The 25,343-nt window shown below is 39.6% G+C and overlaps 1 protein-coding gene and 1 long non-coding RNA gene across 3 annotated transcripts; both read right to left on the reverse strand.

The window, feature by feature from the left end:
- Nucleotides 1-1,964: 1,964 nt before the first annotated feature.
- Nucleotides 1,965-2,940, reverse strand: LOC129749979 (uncharacterized). 2 transcript variants are annotated; one of them, XR_008738235.1, is made up of 4 exons: nucleotides 2,769-2,940; nucleotides 2,564-2,712; nucleotides 2,401-2,499; nucleotides 1,965-2,338 (listed from the first exon to the last, which is right to left on the reverse strand). It is a non-coding gene; the product is annotated as an uncharacterized LOC129749979 (long non-coding RNA). The 2 variants fall into 2 exon arrangements; XR_008738234.1 differs by having other exon boundaries at nucleotides 2,401-2,712.
- Nucleotides 2,941-6,540: 3,600 nt separating this feature from the next.
- LOC129744428 (uncharacterized protein CG16817) lies at nucleotides 6,541-25,259 on the reverse strand. Its single transcript, XM_055736941.1, has 4 exons — nucleotides 25,099-25,259; nucleotides 24,601-24,684; nucleotides 24,266-24,525; nucleotides 6,541-7,119 (listed from the first exon to the last, which is right to left on the reverse strand). Exons 1-4 carry the CDS (start codon nucleotides 25,113-25,115, stop codon nucleotides 6,959-6,961), a joined length of 522 nt encoding a protein of 173 aa, XP_055592916.1. The 5' UTR covers nucleotides 25,116-25,259; the 3' UTR covers nucleotides 6,541-6,958.
- Between the last annotated feature and the right edge of the window lie 84 nt (nucleotides 25,260-25,343).

The following is a 25,343-nucleotide window of genomic DNA, read 5'->3' on the forward strand; positions in this document are numbered from 1 at the left end:
ACCGCTTGACCCCAGCTAGGATTGTCGTCTTCATCTCTGCCTTCCGCTATTTCACTGCTAGGCTCACTCAATCTGCCGCTTAAATTTCCCGAATCACTGCGCACCACTTTGTTGACAGCACTGTTTATTTCGGAAATTAACATCTCGACCAAATCGCTCAAAATTTTCCGCGCTTCTTTAACCGAAGAGACCGGCGGTATAATCGATAATCGTTGTCGGTAATGTAGCAATCTCGACCGAGCGCAAGCCATTTGCTCCGAGTTGCCATTCTGAATTGCCAAATCTACAAAATTTTTCAATTCCTGAAGTGCCATTTGACAGGCTTCAGCATTTGATTCCGGAGACATCGCGTATTCAGAGCTAACGTAATTAGTTTCTCTTAATATGTCCTCTTGGACTAGTGCCTTTAATTTTACCACCTTCGCCCGTCTGGTGCTAGGGGCTAGGTTTGTGACATGGCGCAAGGCCAGTTCGTATGATATTTCCTCATCGCTGAGGTGGAATAACTCTATTCGAGAGTTCATCTTATGGATCAAATAACCAGTAGAAATGTGTTACGATACGACAATATAACGAAGAAAGATACGATATTTCAAAAAAGAGCGATAATAATAGTGATTACTAACGAACAATAATAATCATAAGAATCATAAGCGTATTCACAATAATAATAAAAATGATTGTGATTACGAACATTAACATTTAACGAACTTTTATTGAATAAACAGGTTCGTTTTGTTGGGCGCCATTTGTGACGTTATCTTACTGGGGTCGATGCCACCAAGTAAAACTAATAAAATTTTGCAAACTTATGGTGAAGCAACATTAACAATCGTTGCATAATTTTGGGTAACCCATTTTATTATTTTCCCCCCATTAACAATAATGTAGTGCAACTTACGTGCTAATTCAATTTACTCATCCTGTTGGCCTTAACGTGTGCTGTGTTGCAGTAGCATGGTTCACTCATGTTCACGCTTCCCTGCTTGAACGGCTTGCACTCCGTTTCCGACCTCACTGGACTCTGCATTGGGAATGTTGTCCCGAAGATGAATGAGTGCACACCTCACTGGGTGTGTCCGAGACGCACCGCGATGGCTACGCCACTCGCCCTGCGCACGCTGCAATTCAGCGGATTACACGACACTATCCCGTCGAACACTGGGACTGACACGCACTTGCTTTCCTTTTCTGCTGCAGATCGATGAGGAGTGAGCACAACGTCCTGTAGGTGCAGTCCTGTTCTTCTTGCTGAACTATTCTGTAGTTTCCGCTGGTTGCCAAATTGCGCCACCGTTTGTCTTACGCAACTCCGACAACCTGGTAGCGGACAACTCCGACAATGTGCACCGGATTCCAAAATTGCTTGCAGTTGTACTGCGACGATACTCGGCCGGTAAGCGTTCCTCAGCGCCGACGGTGTGCTGAATCGGAATGGCCAGCCACAAACAATGCCCAGAGATCTTTTTGCTTCTGTTATTACAGCTCCGTGACAAAGGAATGGAGCGCACGCTTGCACGATGGGCATGCAAACTCGAGAAGATCGCCTTTTGCCAGACGAAGAAAAGAATATTGGATCGGTTCTCCGAGAGAGCGCTTCTTTCCGGATGATGCGACTGATTCCAGTCGATGCTGAAGTCTGACAATCTGCACAGCTGCTTGATCGCGCCTTTCCGAGATGAAGTGGCACTTCCACCTTTTGCTTCGCTTGGAAAAATATTCCACCAGTGCCTTGAGCACGTTCCATGCAGTTCCGCTTAAGTGCGGGGCGTTCCAAAACAGCAACGTAGCAAAGCAGAAACGCTTTTGCAACTATTCCGCTTGGTGTGCACCGAATTTTTCCTCGAGAGGTGTTCTTTGAAGCGTTTCGGAACAGATTCAAAATTTCTCGATTCCACCAAATGAAAGGCAGTTCGACCCACCACCAGATGGCGCTCCGAACAAGTTTGGAAAGATCACCGATAGAATAAAAAAAGGGTCCTGGAGGAATGAGATTTCCGGTTAGGCCAGAGAATGTGATCAAAAAGGGGTTTTACTTACGCTGACGACCCTTTTGATTTGGTTGGCTCTTCTACCAAACTTCCTCTATCGCTTTTCTGTCTCAGTCCTTTCTTTTGTGGTGGATAGTGAGGCGATATCTGAGGATTGGGATTTGATTAGCATCTACTCCTTGATTGGCAGTTTTCTTTTTCTGCTTACCTTCGCTATTCTTGAGTCCTTCGCGATTTCAGAAATCGATATCGATGATCGACTTTCACCACAGTAGCTCCGGATTTCTCTGCTCTTGGCGTGCAGACTTCGAATGCTAGAAGCCCCGATACCAGATGTTTTTTCGGCCCTGTTGTGTTGCGAAAAATTAATGTTGTTGCTTCTATGCGGTTCTTTTTAAATTCCGCTTACCTATAGTGTTTTTTCCGCCTCGTTGTATGACAGAGAAGATTGCATGCGGATCTGCGGAGTTCCTTCTAGCTCTCACGCCTGTTTTGGGTGCTAATGGCCCTGTAGCGCGGTGGATGAGAAGCAATTAGTTGGTGCTTTGAAGGCGTTGATTTTGTCCGCTTACCTTGGATATTCTCCTCTTCTGTTTGTGATGGAGGAAATCGCATGCGGATGAGCAATCCTCTTTCCCGCTGTCACAATCTTCCTGCGCACGTTTCAGGTGCTGGCGGCCCGGTATCGTTACGCTTTGTGGTGGAGCGAAATCAGCGAAATCTAGATTAAAGGTGACGATTTTTAGCTGGCTGCCAGTTGCTAATTCTGTAGCTTACCTTTTCTTATCGCGCGGACTTTTTTTTCCGGGAGGATGCCCCTTTCGCACTGCACACTTCTATCTTCTTTTTCCGGAAGTGCTTATTTGACAGGACAATAATGCCAACTTGCCAAACTTAAATGATTTCACGTTGAGCGTTCCTGGTAGCTTTTCGCGACTCGTTTTTCTCATTTGTTTATTTTGCGAGGGGTGATTCGCGCCAAATTCTTATGCACGCTTCTAATTTGTTGATGGGGAATGGGTTAAATTTAAATGTTTGCAAATTCGCTTAAATATCGTATCGGAATAAATAACGAAAATATTAAATGTAACACCTACTTGTTTTTTTTGTTTCATTAAATTGAGTTTAATATAAATTATAAATAGGTATGCTTTAATTTCATCAAATATTATCATCACATTTTCGATGTGTATTACAATTCAGAATATTTGAATAAATTTAAAACCAATTTAAAAAAAAATATTACTTTTGTACTTTTAATAAATAAAGTGATTATTCGTAAACACACATACACATACTGAATTAGTATCAAGTTGGTATGAGGTAGCGAATGTTAACCACTAATGTACTGAAATTTTGTTATATGAGATAACTCGATAATCGGTTGACATTTCAGATGAAAAAATGGTAAGATAGAGTGATAAATATCAATTCAGTGTTAAATATCATGGAGTTTAAAAAAAAAATGATACATAAGCATTTTCACGAGTTTTGCTTTCAGCTCCTCGGATCAGCAAGTTGCAGTTGTTAACAACTTATTTTCATTTTCAGCCATAATATAAATCATTCATTCACTATTATAATTATCATATTTGTATCAAATCATGAACTAAATACATGTCTATCTTTTATTGGACATATTAGGGTACTAATTTTATATAATTTTGAAATTATATTCATTTAGTACTTCGATGTGGCAACAATAAAAGATGGAAAGTCTAATCATAATCATATGACCCATTTGGTCATGTGGCTATCATTGGGCGGGGCTTATTGATAAGGAAAGTAACCTCGGAATGTGCAGCTAGGTCTCTGTCATTCTGAAATGGGTTTCTGGAATTTCAATAGAGCTAACACCACCAGCACCCGCAATTGAACAATATTAATCAAATTGATTAATATTGACTCTTTTGCATAACATACCTGCCAGCTCAGGGGGTCGTCGGTTGGAACACACACACACACACCTCCTCCCCCTCCGTGGACAAGCGTGGACATTTGGCAAACCCCTACCCCCCTCCCCAGATGTCCACGTGGACAGATTTGAAAAAGTTTTTATTTTAAATACCTTTAATTTGACAGCTAGAAAACACCACTTTTTGCCTTTTTGTTATTGAAATGGCTGATTTTGTAAAACCGAATAACAATTTCCTGATACAAAAAAATTAAAAAAATTTAAATTTCTTTATTATTATATACATATATCACTTGCTTGTTTATACTTAAACTGGAAATGTGTGCCATTTTAAGATTTTGATTTTAACATCTTAATATTTATTCACCTTAAAATAGAAAATATTTTGAAAGTAAGTATGTCCACGTGGTCATGACCAAAACCCCTACCCCCCTCTCCGTGGACAAGCATGGACATTTCCATACCCCCCCATAACCCTCATCCGCATTAGATTTCATTACCCTAATCAGCACTAGGAGTGTCAATTTGACACTCCAAGCTAAAATCGTCATAACTCTTTTTATATCAAAGCGATTACAATGAAACTTATATCACTAGAAACCTTGTAATGTCAGTAAAATTATTTAGAACATTATATATAGCTAAAGCTTATAGTTTTCTCATTATTCAGCATGAAAGAAAAAAAAAATCCAAAAAAATAATACCTCAGGAAAAATGCTGTAGTTTATATATTACATGTTCAAAAAAATATTTGCTTTATGCATATGAAAGCTGAAGTTAATGTCTACATCATGAAGCCAAGAAATATTTTTTTTAATGAAATGGTCACATTAGTTTTAGAAAATTGCCAATAACTTTTCAGGATCAACTCAAATCTTTTTCCAGTCTTCGACAAAGTTGTCGGGCATGAAATTTTCTACAGTCATTGAACTGGGTGATTGTCATATGTAATAAGTAGTCAGAAAAATCCATGGTCATAGAACATAAGGGGGCATCCATAAATTACGTAACGCTCCTAGGGGGGGGAGGGGGTAAGCTCGAGCGTTACGAATTGTGACATAGGGGAGGGGGGGAGGTATGCTCATCGTTACGTAACGATTTTTCTATAAAAAAATCATTTTCATCGCAGCTTTTTCATGTCATGCAATTTTTGCAGGATGATATGCAAACCAAAATCAGTTTAAAATTTGTAAGCTTCAACATGATTGAAACTGGTTTGTAACCTTTCCTCTTTTAAGATTTATAGGTAGATTTCTTAAAATGTGTTTTGAATATTCGTGAAAAAACCGTTGCAAACCGAATATGAGGTACATCTACCCCCAAGAACTCAATTCAACCTTAAGACAGAAATTTTACTATTTTTTCTAAATTGATTTAAAAAATGCAATTTTGGTTATTCTGACAAATATTACTAAGTTGAGTATATCTTGCATAACAAGCTATGCTCTTGTCACAAAATAAAGTAAACAAGGTGGATCATCAGTTAACAAACACAGAGCAACTCGTAATAAGACAATCAATTTATTTTATGAGAGAGTTTTCATCAATGAGTACTAAGAAGCAATTTGGATAGATATTAATTCCGCTTTGAAGAACGTTAAAAAAATTTACGATAATTTTTTTTTTACTTCGAAAATCAGTATTTAAAAACGTGAGAAGATGGGGGGGGGGGGGGGTAATTATCAGCGTTACGTAATTTTCGTAGGGGGGTACGTCGAAGCGTTACGATTTGTGACATACGGGGGGGAGGGGGTCAAAAAAGTGCATTTTTTGCGTTACGTAATTTATGGATGCCGCCTAAGGTCGAAAAACCCCATAGGAAATCTTATGCAAATTGACTTAAATTTAAAATCGCTCTATTTTCAAAAAAGCCCGATGAAACATTTCCAAATTTGCAGGATGGATGCCTGAATACTATATCTTCCGAATGCCGCGTGCCGTTTTGGTGGTCATTTTTATTTTTTAATAACGTATTTTGGCACACCGTGAATACCTCTTTTCACTGAACATATCAACCGAGAATATTCAAATCATCTACACATCTATACTGATGGTTCGATAGCTGACAACCGGGTAGGTTGCGTAATCTGGTCCTCAAGTATCCAAAAACTAATGCGACTCCAACCGGACTGCTCCATATTCTCGGCTGAAACCTACAGCATATTCAATGCGATTAAAAGTTTTTATGACATCGATTCACCTCTAGTAATTTTCACGGATTCGGCGAGTGTTATAACCGCAGTTCAAAATGGGTCCTCCAAACATCCGTGGATTCAAAAAAGTGATGTTATGATTTTTCAAAACAAAAAACATCAACAAAGCGGACCAATCTGTCTCAGGAAATGAATAGGTACCTGATTGGATTGTATAAAAATCCATAAGGTTAACTTGCCCCTAAAAGTTTGCACACAAGTTGAACTTGGTGCTTGTTTTCGTGAAGACTGATACTGAGTTAAGAAAAAAAAAATTATAAAAGTTTAATTTTAAAAGATCTTGAAATTACCAGCTTTCCAACGAGCTCTGAAATTTTAAGATTTTGAGAAACTGAATATATTGGCGTTTTGAGATTAAAACGATAAGTAGGGTTTTAATTGTGTCGGTCACTGTATAGGTTTAAACAAAAACACAGATTGATTGGTATGTTTAGTTCACTTTTATTTAATGAAATAGAAAATAAACTAATGCAAATGAGAAAACGGATAAAAACAGTAAATTTCCATAGAAATCTCTGTCTCGGTGTCTACTAAGATGTTTTTTTTCATACGACGGTGCTCCAAAGACGTTTGTTTATGCTTTATTTAAAGTTCAACCTATACTTACTCGGTGAATTTTAACTGCTAACCGCACACAAACTTTTCTTAACCAACTAATGGATTCCTCAAATCGTTACTCAATGCTGTAAATCCCTCTTATTTTTAAAATAAAATTACACAATTCGTTAGTTGATTTTGACTGTCTGTTTAATGTTTTCCAGTAGCTTTATTATTGGCGCATCTGCATTTTAGTACGCAAACTGCAGACAGCGGGATATTTCGGTCACAATCGATCCATTTTATTTTTTGTCTTCCTCTTTTTCATCTTTATCCTCGGTTAAACCAGGCATCGCCTCATCATCCGAATCTTCCTGATCATCGTCCAGGTCGTCGAAGGATAGTTTGTTGTCATTATTCGACCGCAACATGTCATCCAGTGACATTTGATTATCGAATTCATCTGTGGAATAAAAAAAATACATATAACTTATTGCAACTCTTACAATCAATTAAGTAACCAAATTTAAATTACATTTGGAAGATAATGCAAAATTTTTCCCCCATCTCTCTTTCCCTCTGCGAAAAAATAATTATTTCAAATCGAATCAATCTTATGCATCAAATATTGCACACAGTTCACTGAATAGAACTGCACACTTCTTAACAACGTATTTCAAAATAAGTGATATCAGTCAAATAAATGATAGTTTTATTCATCATAGTTTTTTTTATTAAGGCATTTCATTTCAGAAGTTTCGATTTTGTTTGTTATGAAGAAAAAATTTGCAACTGAGCCAGTGGAAAATAAACGAAAATGCTTAAAAGTAAAAACATTTTTTATCGTTAGAATAGAATACATAGAATTTTATCAACCCATTAATCACAAACTAAAACAATTCTATATTGTGAAATATCTCTTGGGTATATCCAGCCCACAAAAGTAAAACTATTGAAATTTTTGAAATTTCCAGTTTCGCCTTGAACAATGGCCGCCATGTCGCTAGAACGAATTTGATAGACTCCCTTCGGGCCCGAGGAAAACCACCCTATGTTCCAGTGAGAGATGTGCTGGCTGTGATAGACTTGGACTACATGTTCGAAATATATCTTTTCCTAAAAGCTATTGATCTTCGTCAATAATTCTTTTTATTTTCATATGTTCCTATCTATTTCCTTTTCTCTTAAAACAAATGTACTAGAAGTAAGAAAACTGTTCAGTCCGACAAGCGGACTGAGAATCAGTGATTGAAATCCTCACCAATTTTCTCATCAGAGGCTCTCAAAATACATGCTTTGAGGCCTCGCATAGTAATACAGGAGACGATACATATACATTCATTCAAACCTCCCCTCATGAGGAGGATCTGCTCTGAGAGACACTATTCGTTTGCTGCCCCGAACGAACTCTCTCAACGTTTGGTTGCTACATGATGCATGAAGAAGACTAGGCACACATACTCATTAACGTTATTGAATTTGATGGACTCAAGCCGATAGCTGTTGTTGAGGAGAACATCTTAAACCTCGCCGCAAAGGTTGAGGCAACAACGACAACAACCGAACTTATTGCATTGCATAGGCCCGCAACGTATGGAGCAAGGAGGGGGGAGGAAAAAGAAACGAAAACACTAGCTGCCTGCGTGCGGTTGCTGTGCAATAATAGCAACAGCAGAAAAACCTCGGGTATTCGATCCAGGCACCAACGAGGAGACTCGGGTTTGCTGTGCCTTTTGAATTCGGTTCCCTCAAGAATGTAACAGCAGATGAATGAGAGACATTCGTTTGGTTGTTTGGATTCGCTGCCTCGAATGTATAGTGCTTCGTGAAGGCGGGCAAGTTGAGAGCGTATGCATCACCGGTTTTGTCGTTTTCGCTGCCTCAAAGCAACCTTTGCTTCCGAGTAAAGCGTTGAGCGAGAGAAGGTTGATCAATTCATTCTCAACCAAATACAACCACTGCTGAGAATAGACGCGAGAGTATACCGCACCGAGAGAGCACGACGGCTGCTCTCACTGAAAGCGAAATGGAAAGTTCTAAGCGGTTCCATCTGGCGCGAGAACGTGCTTGCAGGGTTGCCAACTATTTTTCGAAAAAGTCTGAAAGATTTTGCAAAAAATGTCTGGATAGCTTACTTTTGAAGGTGGTGACCTCTTTTTTTAGTCGACAGATCTCCATGTTGCAGATAGCCACAAATCGTTTGTTTCTGTAACTACCATCTCACAACTCAATCGAATCAGCTATGAAAAGACGAGGGTGCCACACAGCAATTGTTGACTGGACTAGTGCCATGCTAATAAATAGAACCATTTATGCAAGCTTGGGAGGACTTACAATCAGTGCCACTCCAACGAAGGGATGTCCCCAAGGTGGGGTTCTATCTCCGTTGTTGTGGTCACTGATCGTGGATGACCTCCTAAACAAACTTGTATCTATGGGATTCGAAGTTATTGGCTTTGCAGATGACGTAGTTATAATAGTTCGGGGAAAATATGAGAACGTGTTGTCAAATAGAATGCAATCTGCGCTAAACTTCGCACTATTCTGGTGCAGGGAAGAGGGATTGAATATAAACCCTTCCAAAACTACTGTGATAGCATTCACTACGAGACGAAAAACTGCACTAAAACCTCTAACATTAGATGGGGAAGTGCTAAACTTCGAATCACAAGTGAAATATCTAGGAATCATACTAGACTCAAAACTATCATGGAACCCACAATTAGAGCATGTTATAAGGGTATATACGGACGATAGTATTGGCGAAAAATTGGCCTCAGCCATAACCTCAAATTTTGATTTGCTGGCGGCCTCACCAGTGATGCTAGGTGCGTTACTAAAATGGGTATTGGCTTGTAAATGAATGAAGATATGCCATCTTTTGCTAATGAATTTTCAAGGTGAATTCAAAACAACTTATATGTTTTATCTACTGTTTGGTGGATTAAAAAAGAGTTGTTTCTAACTTCTAAACGAATGCAAAGTCATTCATTGTTACAAACAAGTAAATTAATGAAAGCCCCGTCTATGTTGACTTTGAAAATAATCGCCTACATCAGGCATGTCAAACTGGGGGCAGTGTTCTGAATATCACTCATTTTCAATGAATGTTTCTGATTGCACTTCGCACCTGAACGTACAGCGGTCGGGTTTCGTTATTGATTGCTACTGGACCTACCCGATCATCGATCGTTCAATTCATCGCTAAAATACAGATCACCTCGCACGATGCTTGCTGTCAAAACAGTGCAGCACCATCATCAAATTGGAATATCACCAATGCGCAATGCATATGGCGAATCTTGTTGGTCTTCGATCAGGAGTGAATGGATCAGGCAGTGAGTGAATGATACATGAAGCCGATCATTAGCGTATTTTGTTTGATTTGATATAAAGCAAATTAATAAATTTATTTGTTGTTATAACGTTTTTTAACATCAGTATGATCAAAATCAAATTGCAGTTGTGTTTGTGAGGGAAAGATGTTCACTTTCGCCGTGTTTTTCAATTTTTACAAGTTCTCTTATTAAAATGTCGTACGTCACGTTAAAACTACTGAGAATTTATGGTGTCCCGCACAACTGTTTGATTTTTCTCGTCCTGCAAAAAATAATTTTGAATTTCATATAATTCAGGCAGATACTGAGTGAGCTACATTCAGAATGGATCAGTTTGTATCTCAATCATCTCCGATATGCGATGTTTGCTGAACCGATGATTCTGAATGATGCGACTCGGTTTGCATAGCTGATAGGAGCGCTGATCGAGATTGCATACCAGCCAGGCGAAGCAGTAGCGAGAGGCGCTATCCCATTATACAATCGGAATGTTTCCAACAGGAAACGCATCCTGAGTGTTTGTTTTGATTGATTTTCGGACCATTGACTGGGGGTTCGCGGGACGCATGCGGTCCGCGGCCTTGGTCAATGCGGCCCGCGTAGCCCCGTCTTAAATTATCACAAAATTCCCTACTACACAGAAGTACGCTGGCTTTCCTGCCACAAAATATTAAAAAGATTTTTTTTTGCTACGAGAGGAAATAATATTATTTTTGGAAATGAAAGATTTTTTTTGCGGCCCGCACACTTAAACGAGTTTGACATGCCTGGCCTACATGCTCTGATTATTTTAAACATATCAACATAATTCGCTACATCGTTTAAGTATCGATACAGTAAGTTGTTTTTTCGTTTAGATAAATGATGCTTTTAATTTCACATTCGAATAGAAATCTACGGGAAAGTTGCAAATTCTCAGTACTGATGAAAATGTTTTTCAATAACAATGCAATTAAAAAATTGTAATCATTTTTCAAATATCAATACACTTGGCAGCCCTGAACACCCAAAATATCAAAACATGAACATCTGTGTATCGCTTTTCGACAGGGCGAATTTGTCGATATTAGTACCGGGAAATCGCTTTTATCGTGCGCCCTTCTCAAAAATCGATTCAGTTCTCCCATGGTTTGAGGTTAGGGCTGAGGCCTCCTGCTAACGTGGTGTTCGTGTAGAACTGTCAATATATCCTAATAGCCAAGGCTACAGCATCTCTGTGGGTCTGCCTCAAAGGAGTAGGGAAAAAATGGGGACTACGGCCGAAAATTATCCATTGGATATTTACAGCTATAATAAGACCCAAAATCTCTTATGCTTCTTTAGTATGGTGGACCAAAACTGTGCAAGCTACGGCCCGGAAGAAACTAGCGAAGCTTCAAAGAATAGCAACCCTAGCTATAACTGGCGCCATGCGAAGCACATCAAACGAGGCCCTTAATGCACTACTAAATATTCTGCCACTACATCAATTTATTGAACTAGAGGCAGAACGCAGTGCCTTGAGACTCTCCAAACATAAAACTCTCTATGAGGGGGATCTTACAGGACACCTAAAAATTCTGAAGATATTTAAAATAAACTCACTTATTGTAAAGAATGATGACTGGATGGAGCCCGTTTTCAACCTAGACATACCATACAATGTAACTATCAACGATAGGGACGTGTGGGAGTCAGGTGGGCCTGCGGTTCCTTCCGGATCGATAAAATTCTTTACTGATGGTTCAAAAATGGATAAAAGAACTGGGGCAGGGGTGTTCGGACCTAGACTCAGGATCTCAATTCCTATGGGAAACTGGCCAACAGTATTCCAAGCAGAAGTTCAAGCAATTCTAGAATGCACTTTAGCCTGTTTGAAAAGAGGGTACAGGTACACAAGTATCTATATATTCTCTGACAGTCAGGCCGCTCTCCGAGCACTAAGTACATTTACATGTTACTCCAAGCTAGTATGGGAGTGTATTGTTGCACTAAGAAACCTGGCCATACGAAACAGAGTATTTTTATTCTGGGTTCCAGGCCACTGCGGTATCCTAGGGAACGAAGAAGCAGACCAGCTAGCTAGGGAAGGGTCTCAGGGCCTGTTTATTGGACCTGAACCTTTCTGCGGAGTATCGAGGAGTGCCTTGAATATGGAACTCAAGAACTGGGAAAGCACCACTATTGTCTCCAACTGGAGAACAGCAGAGGGAGCAGCTCAGGCGAAAAGATTCATTGAACCAAGCGCACGACTCTCCAAAAACATGTTGAAACTAAGTAAGCACGAGTTAAGTACTTACACAGGTCTCTTGACCGGACATTGTCCATCAAAACAACATCTAAAACGGATAAACATTATTCAATACGATGACTGTCGGTTCTGCGGGTTCGAAAAAGAAACTGCAGAGCATCTTCTATGCAACTGCTGCGCCCTCCTAAATAGGAGAGAGCGTGTACTTGGGGCAAAGTTAATAAGCGCACAAGACATATGGTTGCATATCAGCCCTAAGAAGGTTATATCGAATGTTGGTTAATCGCCGCGATATATTGTTGTTGAATTTAATCGACGTTTTTCGGCGAGTTTTACAAATTAAAAACTGTTTTTTACCAGTTGTCCAGACGTTTCGAGCTACTTTGGCGTTCGCTCCTCTTCAGTGGACACTAAAATATATTTTAAATTACAATTTAATACTACAATTACAATTTTTGATTTCAAACTTACAAATTACTGGCTTTCGTCTATACTACTGTGCCGGCTTAGGAGAAAAACTAGCCAGATATCTAAGGCAATTTGATATTAATGTTGCTTTCCAGCCATTAGACAAAATAAAAAACGTAATTTTCACAAAAACAAAAGATAAAATTCCAAAAAATAAAAACATTAATGTGGTCTACGAAATAAAATGTGGAAAGTGTAAGAAATCATACGTTGGTGAAACTAGCCAGTTTTTAGAAAAACGAATCAAACAACATAAAACAAATGTATCAACGAAACAAATGAGCACTGGTTTAGCACAACACAGCTTAGAAACTGGTCATGTTTTTGATTTTGAAAACACCAACATTTTAGAAAGAGTAGCAGGATACAACGCAAGAATAACTACAGAAACTTTTTACATAAAACTAAGAGGGGACAACAATGTTGTAAACAGACAACGGGATTCATGTAATTTTAAAACAGCATACGACCCCGTCATTTCCAAATTAACACAGACACTGACACACAAATGTAAACGAAAACCAAAACAAACTGAGCCAGAACAAATTAGTATGGACGAAAGCCAGTAATTTGTAAGTTTGAAATCAAAAATTGTAATTGTAGTATTAAATTGTAATTTAAAATATATTTTAGTGTCCACTGAAGAGGAGCGAACGCCAAAGTAGCTCGAAACGTCTGGACAACTGGTGAAAAACAGTTTTTAATTTGTAAAACTCGCCGAAAAACGTCGATTAAATTCAACAAGAAGGTTATATCATACATCTTTGATATCATACCCGATTGGGATAAAATGCTTAATCAGCAATCAACTGTCACTTCAACCCATAGTGCAGGTGAGCCTGATAGCATACAGTAACGCGGGGTAATTACCACAATAGATCAATTACTGGTCGCAGTGGGCTCTCCCCTACAAGGAAAAAAAAAACTACCATTACACAATAAACCATTTAGCCCTGTTATAAGTCGCATTATATTAGGATATATTGACAGTTCTACACGAACACCACCTTAGCAGGAGGCCTCAGCCCTAACCTCAAACCATGGGAGAACAGAATCGATTTTTGAGAAGGGCGCACGATAAACGCGATTTTCCGGTACTAATATCGACAAATTCGCCCTGTCGAAAAGCGATACATATGATGTTCGTGTTTTGATGTTTTGGGCGTTCAGGGCTGCCAAGTGCATTGATATTTGGAAAATGATTACATTTTTTAATTGCATTGTTATTGAAAAACCTTTTCATGAGTACTGAGAATTTTCAACTTTCCCGTAGATTTCTTTTCGAATGTGAAATGAAACGCATCGTTTATCTGAACGAAATAACAACTTACTGTATCGCAAACTTAAATGATGTAGCGAATTATGTGGATATGTTTAAAATGGTCAGAGCATGTAGGCGATTACTTTCAAAGTCAAAATAGACGGGGCTTTCATTAATTTACTTGTTTGTAACAGTGTTTGTAACAGTGAATGATTTTGCATACGTTAAGAAGTTAGAAACAACTCTTTTTTAATCTTCAAAGCAGTACATGAAAATATATTTCAGATAATTTGAATTCACCTTGAAAATTCACTAGCAAAAGCTGGCTTATTTTCATCCACTTAGGGACGCCCCGTAATGAATTCAAACGTTAAGCTGTTTTTTTTTTGTAAATTATTTATTTGAAACGGCTCATACCTTTAGGCTTTAAGGAGCCAAACTCGTTTTGTTTGATTACAATTGTGTACTTAGATCTAGTTCACTTTTTTTTTTGAAGAAAAAGAAAGATAGAAAGTGAAATATGAAAATAAAGAGAATTATAGTCGAAGATCGATAGCTTTTAGGAAAAGGTATATCTCGAACATATAGTCCAAGTCCATCATACCTAATACATCCCTCACTGGAACGTCGGGTGGTTTTCCTCGGGCCCGAAGGGAATCTATAAAGTTCGCTCTGGCGAATAGGTGGTCCTCACACGACCAAACAATATGCTCGATGTCATGGTAACCTAGACCACATCCGCATAAATTGCTGCCAGCAATATTTAAACGATAGAGTACCGCATTCATGGAATAATGATTGGACATGAGACGGGAAAATATACGAATAAAATCCCGAGTCAGGTTCAATCTATTAAACCAGGGTTTAAGGCTTACCTTTGGGATAATCGAGTGGAACCACCGACCCAACTCATCCTCGTCCCATCTACGCTGCCAGTTGACAAGAGAGTTTCTTCGAGCCAAGAAGTAAAATTCGTTGAATACGATTTCACGCTGGTAAATGTTGCCTTCCATCGCACCCACTTTTGCAAGGGAATCTGCCCTCTCATTGCCTGCTATTGAGCAATGTGTGGGGACCCAGATAAAGGTGATAGAAAAGCAACGTCTTGATAAAGTGGTCAATATATCTCGTATCATTTCGAGGAAGTACGGCGTGAATTTTCCTGGTTTTATAGAGCGGATTGCTTCAACAGAGCTGAGACTATCAGTTATAATATAGTAGTGTTCAATAGGTCGTGTGGCGATACTATTCAAAGCCCAGTGAATAGCTGCTAACTCTGCAACATATACAGAGCATGGTGACTGGAGACTGTGAGATGCGCTGGATATTTCGTTGAACACTCCAAATCCTGTTGTTTCCTCTATAAGTGATCCATCGGTAAAGTACATTTTATCAGCATCGACGTGTCTATATTTAGCTTCGAAAATTCTTGGAATCAGAAGAGGACGATGCGGATCCGGGATTCCACGAATTTCCTGCTGCATAGACAAATCAAACTGGACAGAAGAATGATCGTAGTCTGGGCTACAAACACGAGTTGGAGAATACGAAGAAGGGATTACCTGCATTGACATGAGGATATGGTATATAGACATAAATCTGGTTTGAACATTTTGCTCAAGTAACCTTTCGAAATTTACAATCACCAATGGGTTCATGACCTCACACCTGATGAGGAACCGAAGTGATAGTAAATTGAATCGATCTTTCAAAGGGAGTATTCCTGCCAAAACTTCAAGACTCATGTTGTGTGTTGAGGGCATACAGCCCAAAGCGATACGGAGACAACGGTATTGGATACGCTCTAGTTTGATGAGGTGAGTTTTGGCAGCTGACTGGAAACAGAAGCTACCATATTCCATAACGGATAGAATAGTTGTTCGATACAATTTGATAAGATCTTCTGGATGGGCTCCCCACCAGGTGCCAGTAATTGATCGGAGAAAATTGATTCTTTGTTGGCATTTTCCTTTCAGATACTCAATGTGGGCTCTCCAGGTACACTTGGAATCAAACCAAACCCCAAGATACTTGAAACTCCTCGATTGAGTGATCGTTCTGCCTAGGAGTTGAAGCTTAGGTTGAGCAGGTCTACGTTTCTTAGAGAAAACAACCATTTCCGTTTTCTGAGGGGAAAACTCAATCCCAAGCCCCAAAGCCCAGGAAGACAATCTGTCTAAAGTATCTTGTAAAGGCCTGTGCAGATGAGACTCAGTAGATCCTGTGACAGACACTACTCCGTCATCTGCAAGTTGTCTTAGAGTGCAGCCTTCAGAGAGACAGCTGTCGATGTCACTCACATAAAAGTTGTACAAAAGTGGACTCAAACATGAACCCTGTGGGAGGCCCATGTAAGATGTTCTTCTAACTGCAAAATCTCCGTGAGCAAAGTTCAAATGTTTCTCACAAAGTAAGCTGTATAAGATGTTGTTCAATAGAGGAGGCAGACCCCGGGAGTGCAACTTGTCTGACAAAACCTCTATTGAGACTGCATCAAAAGCTCCCTTTATGTCTAGAAACACTGAAGCCATTTGCTCACGTTTTGCGTACGCCATTTGTATCTCTGAAGACAGCAAAGCAAGGCAATCGTTTGTCCCTTTGCCCCTTCGAAACCCAAATTGAGTATCTGAAAGAAGACCATTTGTTTCTACCCATTTGTCCAAACGAAACAATATCATTTTCTCCATCAATTTGCGTATACAAGACAACATCGCTATTGGACGGTAAGAGTTGGGATCAGACGCCGGTTTTCCGGGCTTTTGGATAGCAATGACTCTCACTTGTCTCCAATCTTGGGGAACAATGTTATGCTCCAAGAATTGGTTAAATAAATTTAACAAGCGAAATTTTGCAGCATCCGGAAGGTTTTTCAACAAGTTAAATTTGATTTCATCAATTCCCAGAGCTGAATTGTTGCAAGAGAGGAGGGCAAGTGAGAATTCGACCATCGAAAAGCTTGAGTCTAGACCACTATCAGACCTATCAGGAGGCACGTTCCGGATTATTTTTTGCACAGGTGTAGAATCTGGACAGACTTTCCGTGCGAATTTAAATATCCACCTATGTGAATATTCCTCACTTTCATTTGTAGATGATCGATTACGCATGCTTCGTGCCACTTTCCACAAAGTACTTAAGGATGTTTCACGCGATAACCCACTAACAAAATTCCTCCAATACACCTTTTTCTTCCCCTTGGTTAACTTTTTAAACTGATTTTCAAGGGAAACGTAAGCTTCAAAATGGACAAGAGTTCCATGTTTTCGAAATTCTTTAAATGCTGTTGATTTGTCCTTATAAAGCTTAGAACACTGAGGGTCCCACCATGGATTAGGAGGCCTTCGATGAATAGATGATTCTGGGATGGGTTTTGTTTGAGCGTCAACTGCACTATCGTGTATCAGACAAGAAAGAAAGTGGTACTCCTCCAAAGGAGGTAAAACGTGCATAGAGTCGATGGCGGTTTTAATTGTGTCCGAGTACTTTTTCCAGTCGATGTGTCTTGTAAGGTCATATGTCATATTTATTGTGTTCGAAGAGCTGACCCCATTGGTGATAGTAATTTCGATAGGTAAGTGATCACTACCATTCGGATCATGGACTACCTTCCACTGGCAATCAAATGATAGTGAATTTGAGCAGAGTGAGAGGTCAATTGCACTTTGTCTTGCAGGAGGTTTAGGTACCCGTGTTTTTTCACCCGTGTTCAATACTGTTAAATTGAAACTGTCGCAAATGTCATAGATAAGAGTAGAACGACTATCGTCAATTTGTTCTCCCCAGACAGTTCCATGTGAATTGAAGTCACCCAGGATCAACCTTGGCTCAGGGAGCACTGAGCACAGGTCCTCTAGGTGATTTCGATCCACTGCAACTCTCTGAGGCCAGTACAAACTGACAACACATAAGTCCTTACCTCTTATTGTTGTATGACATGCAACAGCTTCAATTCCGCCTGATAAAGGAAGGTGAATTCTATAAAAAGAGTGGCACTTATTGATCCCCAAAAGCACCCCTCCATAAGAATCGTCACGATCCAGACGGATAATATTAAAATTGTGGAATGAGATGTTAGATTGAGAAGATAGCCAAGTTTCGGACAATGCAAAGATATCACAGTTTGTTTTATGAAGTAAATAATTCAATGAATCCAATTTTGGAATAAGACTACGACAATTTCACTGTAGTACAGTGATATCTCCGACCTCTCGGCGTAAATTAGCCATCGAGAGATACAAACACTGAAAGGACGGGCCAAGTTTGCATCAATTGCTTTAAAAATGTCTTTAATACAGGAAGCATTGCAAATACAATGTCTTTCACGGGTTCTGATACATTAAAACAAGAAAAAAATCTGTTCAAAATGTCAGTCAACTTAAAGAGCCCAGACTGAGTCGTTGATTCTGGCATCACGTTTGGGGTTTGGGTTTGCGAAGCTCCCGCAGCTGTTGGTTTATTCTGCAGTGGTGCATTTCCGCGGAAACCTGGAGGAACTTGTTTTTCCTTTTCAGCAGCAGTCGACTTTTTCTCGTTTCTATTTGAAGAGACAACCGTAGCTATTTTAGCTGGTATTTTCGGAGAAGGCGCCTTTGTTCGCTTCCGAGAGCCTCCTGCAACGAAGACTGGCTGAACTTCATCAGCCGTATCTGTGTCTTCATTGTCAACTGACAGCACAGAAAAAATGTTACTGGTCTGAGGTTGGACCGGTGGAGAGGCGCTCTTTAATATGGCGGCATAAGAACGCTTGGAGCGTTCTTTTAAAGAGCGCCTCTGTTTATCCCAGCTTGCCTGAAATGCCTCGCAGGAGGAGATATCATGGGGTGAGCCCCCGCAATAGACGCATTTTTGCTCAACTGCTGAGCATGCTCCTTCCCCATGATTCTCCCCACAATGCAAGCATCGCTTCTTGTTGCAGCAATGCGAAGCAGTATGCCCCAACTTGATGCAATTCTTGCATTGCATTGGGCGAGGCACATAAAGGCGTACTGGAAGCCTTAAAATTCCGTCAATCAAGACGTAATGAGGGAGGGCTGTTCCTGCAAATGTAACCCGAATCGAGGCTGAAGGCGAATACTTGGTAACGCCATCAACGACGGAGGCAGTCATGAGTTGGCGACAATCCAAGATTCCGACCGAAGTCGAATCAAGGCTCTTGAACTTACCTACGCCGTGAGACTTAACGTATTCAGCCTCCAAACTCGATTCGGTGATCACACCCTCGATCTCTACGTCTCGAGATGGAATATAGAGCTGATACTCTAAATTAAAAAAATTACTGGCAAGAATTCCGTTTGCGGCCTTCCGGTCGGCCACAACAACGCGCAATTTGTTCGGACGTACTTTGGAAACACTGGTAACGGAGGGCCACCTAGCCAGATCTTTCGTGATCTGCACTAAATTTAATGGTTTTCCGTTAGCTTTGGGCCGGATGAAAACCACCCCCGGCCCAGAAGAGGATGAATTATCAGGATAAACTCGGAGTCGGGTTGTTTTTCCCGCAGCTGCAGATGGAGTAGCAATATCAACTGGCGGAGAAGGATGAGCATTCAAAGAACCAGCTACAGCTGAATCCTCCAGATGCTCCTCATCCTCATAGATGATTTGCTCACCATCCACCTCTGGCGGGTCCGACCCCCCGCCTTCGCTCATATTTCATGAAAATAAAAGCGAAGCTCAATTTGATCGAAATATATAATAGAGAAAAAATAGAATTAGAAATAGAGAAAAGTAAGAAAAGTATAACAAACTTGATTTTTGTTTTGATTGGCTCCTTCAGTGGTGATCCCAACCACGTGGTCCTTCTTCGAAGATGGCTGCCACGTCAAGTCTCGGCTCGAGCAAGAACGACCAGATTGATGATGATGATGAGTCAAACAATGGCGGCGGCCCTCGTGGTGACCAGTTGAGGGCAGTCAGCTAGCCAGAAAAAAACCTTTTCTTTTGTCGACCAACACTATAATAGCACCACTTTGGCAAGCTGGGGTCTGCCTTTGGCAGAAAAACGTATAGCGCGGTACAAAACACCGTATTAAACGCCCGAACGGAACGAAACACCCGGATATATTGGACGAAATCTCGAAACGCGACTGTTCACTATGAGCGATACGAGACGAATGTGAAACGTTAAGCTGTTGATAGTTAAAAAATTCAATCAATTCAGAAATATTGTAATTAGTTTGAAATACTGATTTCTGTAAAGCACCTAGCATCACTGGTGAGGCCACCAGCAAATCCAAATTTGAGGTTATGGATGAGGCCAATTTTTCGCTAATACTATCGTCCGTATATACCCTTATAGGCCCTGTGGGATGAAAAAAAAAACGAAATAAGCCGTATATTGGTTCTTTAACCCTCATCCGCATTAGGGTGTCATTTTGACACCATTGCAAGTTTGAAGGCTTGTAACTTTTTTCAGAAGCTTCAAAATACAAAAATTTCTTCGGGGACCCTAAATGAATTCAAAAGTTCTTCAATATTGCATCTTTACTTTTTTTTATGGACGAACCTTGGAAGCCTGGACAAAAAAACTCCCTTTTCCGACTTTTGGTGTCATTTTGACACCACAAAAGTAAAATCTATTTAAGTCGTTTGAATTATTATGAACTTCATATAAAACTTATATCAATAGAAACCTTGTAATGTCAGTAAAATATGTTTAGAACATTATATACAGCTAAAGTTACAAGTTTTCTCGTTATTCAGCATGAAAGAAAAAAAATCCGAAAAAACATGCCTCACGAAAACTGCTGTAGTTCATATGTTCCACGTCCAAAAAAATATTTGCCTTATGCATATGAAAGCTGAAGTTAATGCCTACATCATGAAGACAAGAAATATTTTTTTAAATTTTTTTTAATGAAATGGTCACAAAAAGTTCAAAAAAGTGGTCTAAAAAACCTACTTTTCATTCGATTGCTAGTAAATACTGTTTGAGCGATGGTAGACGAAGAAATGCAAGACACGCATCGTTATTTCGTCTGTCGGCTTCGCTCTCTGACCAAATCACCACCCACCGTACCAACTCGGAGAGCAAACAAACACGTTTTGCTGGACGCGGTGCTTGTAGTTCTAGAAATTCAGGAATGATTTTACGTTTATAATTTTCATATTTTTGTGAAATCTCACAGCGTGATTTGTTGCACCTCACTAGAATGTAGATTAAATTAGCTTTCCAATGAATATACTTTTGATTGGTCCAAACAAAGTAAAAGCACTGAAAATCCGGGTACAACCTGATGGTGGACCACAAAAACAGATGAAATTTCAATTTGTATAAAAATTGCGCAAAGTAGTAAACTTTGAAAAATTCTAGTTCTTTCATTATTTACTAGCAATCGAATGAAAAGTAGGTTTTTTAGACCACTTTTTTGAACTTTTTGTGACCATTTCATTAAAAAAAATTTAAAAAAATATTTCTTGTCTTCATGATGTAGGCATTAACTTCAGCTTTCATATGCATAAGGCAAATATTTTTTTGGACGTGGAACATATGAACTACAGCAGTTTTCGTGAGGCATGTTTTTTCGGATTTTTTTTCTTTCATGCTGAATAACGAGAAAACTTGTAACTTTAGCTGTATATAATGTTCTAAACATATTTTACTGACATTACAAGTTTTCTTTTGATGTAAGTTTTGTTTAAATCGGTCTAACACGTCCAAAGTTACAACGATTTGAGCTTGTGGTGTCAAATTGACACCACAAGTGCTGATTAGGGTAATGAAATCTAATGCGGATGAGGGTTAAGGATTCGAAATTACCTCGGCTCGAACGTAGATGATTGTCCAAAGCGAATCTCGACTACATTAGGACGGAATTAAAAGTATTTACTGTCATGCGAAAATCAAAGCATTGAAAACTGTCAAGAAGATGTTCCCAAAACTGTCACGTAGCTTAAAAAGCTTTCATATCTACGAACAAACTTACGCATGAAGTGAAACAAGGCATCGTTGTACATCGTACAACCGCTCCTTTTAAAACTGTTGGGAAAGAAATATTCGGAAAGCTTTCATCGAGGTGTATGTGAGCATCCCGAGTCATCCGACCATTCTTCTTCATCTTCTGCTTAACAATTGCCCAATATTTTTCGATAGGGCGGAATTGAGGGCAGTTGGGTGGGCTGAAGTCCTTTTCGACAAAACCCACCCCGTTGTCCCGATACCACTGTTGTAGTACATCTTGCTGTAGTGGCAGCTTGCCAAATCTGGCCAAAACTTTTTTTTTCTCAGACACTCCTCCTTGTACATCTTGGAGTCCATGGTCTTGTTTGTCAGAACGCTGCACACGGTCGATTTGGTCATTTTAAACGATTTCGCGATTTTTAAACGTGTTTTTTTTTGTGGCGTTTAAATAGCTCGGGGAGCTGACACTGGAAATGAAAATTAGAGATAGTTTGGAGAAGAAAATTTTAAAGTTTAGAAAAGGCAGCGTAGAATAGTAAGCGATCATGAGACGTTGGTTAGACCATCAAGCACTTCATTATATCCATTCCGGCTGGATATGGACAGAATGCAGTTCAAGATAACAAACCAAACCCTCCTGATACCAGTTGTAGGAGGGTGGGTTCGAGACTGGCCTCTACTTACTCCCCAAGCATCTCAGGATTCGAACCCAAAAGTTTTTCTTGCCGATACCGGGAATCGAACCCAGTACGCCTGGGTTAACAGACTCGCGCCAGTCTATCCACTAGACCACATCAGCGCTGATTTCGCGATTTTTGAACCCGACATCACGTGTAACTTTTTGGAAACAAAAAGAATCGTAATGAAATTTTAAACACTGATAGAGGAAACATTCCAAAACAATGTAATGTAAAAACATTCCAGATCCGACAACTAGGAGCACTATGGTATAATAAACAGTGCGTCCAGATATAAGACGACCCATGCTTTAGAAGGAAATTGAAATACCGTAATCCGGGGTAGTATAATGCCATCGTGTGTATTTTTTTCGAATGCGTTCGGAGAATGGCTTACCTCAAAAAATGAGAGAATTATTTTGTTTTCGTCGTTTAATTCGCCAGTCACCATCCTAAAAGCGGGGTAAGTGAAGACACCAGAAGTCCAGTCCATAACAATTTACGTGATAACTTTTTTCGCTTCGCGTCTTTCAAGCTCTCTTCAGCATTTGTAAACAACATGTTCTGCATCACATTGAACGTAAATTTATTAAAATTGATCCACTGCTAATTTTTTAAGGATTTTTTTTATAATTGAACTATACGAAAAACCGTCCCCACTAACCCCGGTGTACCTTATTATTTTCATTCCTGAGTGCACGTTACAAACCCAACGGTACTGTCGGCAATAGTGTGGCCTGGTGGAACCCCATCTGGGTATCCGACCGCCGACCGCTTCCGCTAGTGCTCACTCGGTAGTGTTAGACACTCACGTGACAAGTACACTAATAATGATCCTCCCCGTACCGCATCGAAACATTAGAATTTAACCCGACACACTTAGGCCATGTTGTCGCTCGGCTTGCCCCAAGGGGGTGAGCTGCTCTGTTCCTGACTCTACATTCCGGAATCCCGTTACGTCGTAGCCAAGGTGTCCCCCCAGAACGGCCGCAACGAGATCCCGAAAGAAGAACACATTATAAAAAAAACAGGTTCGAACACAGTGCAAATTGAAAAAAAAAACCCTTTTCTTAAGGTTAAAATACAACACACATTTAAAATTAATTTATAACTGTAAGAGCATCTGTATCCGTGATCTATTTTTGGGTCTAATTTATACAAGAATTGAACCAACGGAATAACATCCAATCCAATGAAAAAACGGGCAACCCCACTCGTGTTTCATTTACTGTCAAACGGTTTAGAACTGCGTCAAATTGGATCCAAATTTCATAAATTTTGGAGCAATAGCCAGTTCTAAAAAAATGTGTAAAAAAAAACTTCCCCTTGAGCTAGCGCAGGGAAGTAGGGTCTCTACGACTCTAACAGGTCAGACACCTAAGAATTTGTGTTTGACCGGATGGGATGACCATCAACTTGCCAGCTATGCGTATAGTTATGGCGTTTTTCAATGTGCATGTCTTTATTTTTGCAGATTCCTGACACTTGGAGCTTTACTGATGAATTCGCTCTCAGGTTGTTATCTATTATTTTAAGTTGACTTGCTTTAAATACCTACTGACGTTCCAATGATTTTTTTCAAGATTTGTTTTTGTTCTCAACTATTTATAGATTCATGCTATTTAACTTTTTACGAGAATATAGCACTTTTGTGCGTATTCATCCTTTTTTCGATATGTTAAAAAATAAATTTTAAAGCGTGAAAATTGAGCCCTTTATCGCTTCTAGAACTTACTTGTTTCATCATCGGATCCTTCGTCTTTCCATCGGTTGAAATCAACTTTGAGCCAGTGGGGTTTGTTCTTGTCGTTCGTAAGCTTTGGCCAGTACGATTCCTTGGTATCTGCCTTGGAGATCACGAATTCAATGCAACGGCTGGTGTTTTTGCTTACCACTTTGTCGGGATTTATTTTGCTGTAGAAGTTTATGGTCACTTCGTGGTTCTTTTTTTCTGGCAAACCGACACCTTTGAAGTACATGGAGTCCTCTGTGAACCTATATAATGTTAAAAAAATGCAATAATATAGTTAGTCACTGAAAAATAATTATTCTCTAGTAAAAAAAACTTACTTGAATGTAGGATCCGGACACTCTACATTCAGTGTCAAATATATAACATCGTTCCTCTGGGCCCAAATCGCTGGAGGGGGTACGCTGTAACCGTGGAATGACAGAACATAAGTAGATTAACATAAAACGATTTCATTTACATAGGTCAAAGATCACCGTCATAATGGTCATAACCAACTTTGATTCTAGATTGTTCTAGATCAGTGCGGGGTAGGTAAATAAAGGTTATGATCAAATGAATCATTGTGGATACGAGGTTTTGTGTGTTTTACCCAGGAACTCTTTTGTCGATTTTACGATCAATAAGGACAATACGGTCACCGGACATCGTTCCTGTTAACTAGTTCGCTTCCGGTTAAGAAATTTATTGAAATATATGCGAGCATTCATCGCCGCCAACCAGGATCGATAAAAATGGACGACGCCGCAAAACACGCTATGAGCAACCATCGCAGAGAGAAGAAAATGAAACCTCCTGTCCAAGTTCAGGGTACTTACACAACTTCGGAGGACATGTTTGGTTCTTGTTTTGTGACCGGCACGGGTAGATTATCGGTTGATTCACAGAAACTCAAAACCTTTTAAGCAAGGCGTACGAGACACGATCCGAACTGACCGCAAAAGTTACTGAACGAAAACCTTTTTCTTCTTCTTATTCTACTTTTTAAATATAGCTTTTTTCAGTCCGCTCGAAAACTTCAAACACTGTCATTTTTGTTCGAAATAAAAAAAACGAGGTGCAT

The sequence above is a fragment of the Uranotaenia lowii genome, chromosome 2 (assembly GCF_029784155.1).
Source record: "Uranotaenia lowii strain MFRU-FL chromosome 2, ASM2978415v1, whole genome shotgun sequence".
NCBI lineage: Eukaryota > Metazoa > Arthropoda > Insecta > Diptera > Culicidae > Uranotaenia > Uranotaenia lowii.